Source organism: Merops nubicus, unplaced genomic scaffold (assembly GCF_000691845.1).
Source record: "Merops nubicus isolate BGI_N331 unplaced genomic scaffold, ASM69184v1 scaffold27088, whole genome shotgun sequence".
In the NCBI taxonomy this organism is placed as follows: domain Eukaryota; kingdom Metazoa; phylum Chordata; class Aves; order Coraciiformes; family Meropidae; genus Merops; species Merops nubicus.
In genome coordinates this window covers 520-2,242 of record NW_008626781.1, presented here as the reverse complement: position 1 = coordinate 2,242, position 1,723 = coordinate 520, and the positions used below count along the sequence as shown (strand labels likewise).

The 1,723-nt window shown below is 60.5% G+C and overlaps 1 protein-coding gene across 1 annotated transcript; it reads right to left on the bottom strand.

Annotated features, from left to right (window-relative positions):
- Nucleotides 1–558: 558 nt before the first annotated feature.
- PLEKHJ1 (pleckstrin homology domain containing, family J member 1) lies at nt 559–1,308 on the bottom strand (the record flags this gene model as incomplete). Its single annotated transcript, XM_008946126.1, has 3 exons — nt 559–624; nt 968–1,031; nt 1,218–1,308. Coding segments are annotated over 3 exons (221 nt in total), but the record flags the coding sequence as incomplete, so codon positions are not given.
- Between the last annotated feature and the right edge of the window lie 415 nt (nt 1,309–1,723).

Genomic DNA, 1,723 nt, shown 5'->3' with positions numbered 1-1,723 from the left:
CACAACTCCCTGCTCCCCAGCTCGGCCCCAGGCTCTGCCAGCAGCTCTGCTCTGCAGTGAACAGGAGAGGGCCTGATGGGCTGAACGCTGCGAGCAGAGCCCTGCCAGCAGCTGGAGCATCCTCTGACAGCAAGGGGATGAACCCTCCGTGGCTCCCTTGCAGATTGCAGGAGGATCCTGAGCCAGAAAAGCCGAGCAGCTCCCTGCAGGAGGGGTGGGGAGGAAGAGGAGGGTTCGAGCTGGCTCAGGGCCTGCCCCGGAAGCCTGCGCTGGAGGACGCAGGTGCTGGGGGCTCCATTCCCCCCCTGCCTCCTCCTCTCTCCCTTGGAGCCAGGGTGGTTTCACTCCCACCCTGCAGCAGCCCGGTGTCAGCTCCAGGCCACGGTCTGCGGGGAGCAGTTGCACCGTCTGCCTGCAGGCTGGGCCAAGTGGGAATGTGCAATGAATTCCCTTTAAAAAAAAAAATTCCTACAAAACGATTTGGCTAATAAATTAAAAAGTCACTTGGTCACTGCTGAGGGGAGCTGCTGCTGTTGGCCCCGGGCGGGGGGCTCAGGGTTACTGCTTGTGTGCTCCCAGCTGGAATCGGGCTTCCTCGGAGATCCCGTACTGCTCCAGCGGGTCCTGCACAAGAGCACAGGGAAGGCACCCGTGAGATGTGGACAAGGAGGGACCGTCCTCTGACCAGCCTGTGCTCCAGGACTGAGCCTGGTGCAGATTCCACCCACATGCTGGATTTGCCCCAGTGCAGCCCCTCGCTGGCTGCTGTTTCTGGTGCAGGAAGACTCTCAGGCCTGGCTGCCGAGGCCGCAGCTCCAGGCACTGGCTGGCTACGGGATCCCTTTCACACACAGAGCAGTGCACAGCCCTGTGCAGGGCAGCTGGCAGCAACTCCCCAGACCACCAGCCCCTGCTCCACTCCAGACCCACCAGCCACCCCCTGCCAGGCTGGCTTCAAGGGACTCACCTTCCCTGTCATCTTCTGGATCTCGTTCCGGTAGAAGATCAAACTCCTCCTCATGAACTCATAGCTGTAAGACAGGAACAGACCAGGCTGAGCAGAAGAGGATGTGGAGAAGTTTCAGATGCTATTTAGAACTGAAGGGAAGTTTGCCGGGGAGGACACAGCCACTTTCCTCCCTGTGTTCACCCCAACCTGATCCCAGAACACAAGGAGCAGGAGGACCCAACCCAGAGCTCACAGCAGCACTCAGTACCTGGCTCTCTTCAGCGCCTCGACCCACTCCTGGCACTGCTCCTCACTGTCGCACTCAAAGCAGTATTTCCTCTCCGGCTCCTCAACGAAACCTGCCAGGAATAAGGAAAAGGGCTAAGGGAGGTCCTGGCAGAGCTGCCTGCGCTCTGCTGTGTCCCTCCCCAGGCTCTGCCAGGCCACAGCTGGCAGCTCTGACCTGTGGGCGGGCTGGTGGCCCCAGCCCCGGCCCCTCTCCCCCTCCTTGGGTGGCTCCCGACAGCATTCGGCAGCTTAGGGCAGCCAAAGACCTCGGAGAGGACCAAGCAGCTTCTCTGAGTGTGAGCAACAGCTCGGAACTGAACCAGAGCAGCAGGGCCAGGTTTGGGACAGGAACTCCCTGAGAGTCCTCACAAAGCCATCAGAGATCCAGTGGCCACAGAAGGAAACGACCCCGAGGAAATGATTTTGATCTGTGCAGAGGTGCTGCTGGAGGAGTTAAACTGTGCTCCCAGGAGGCACTGACCCAGC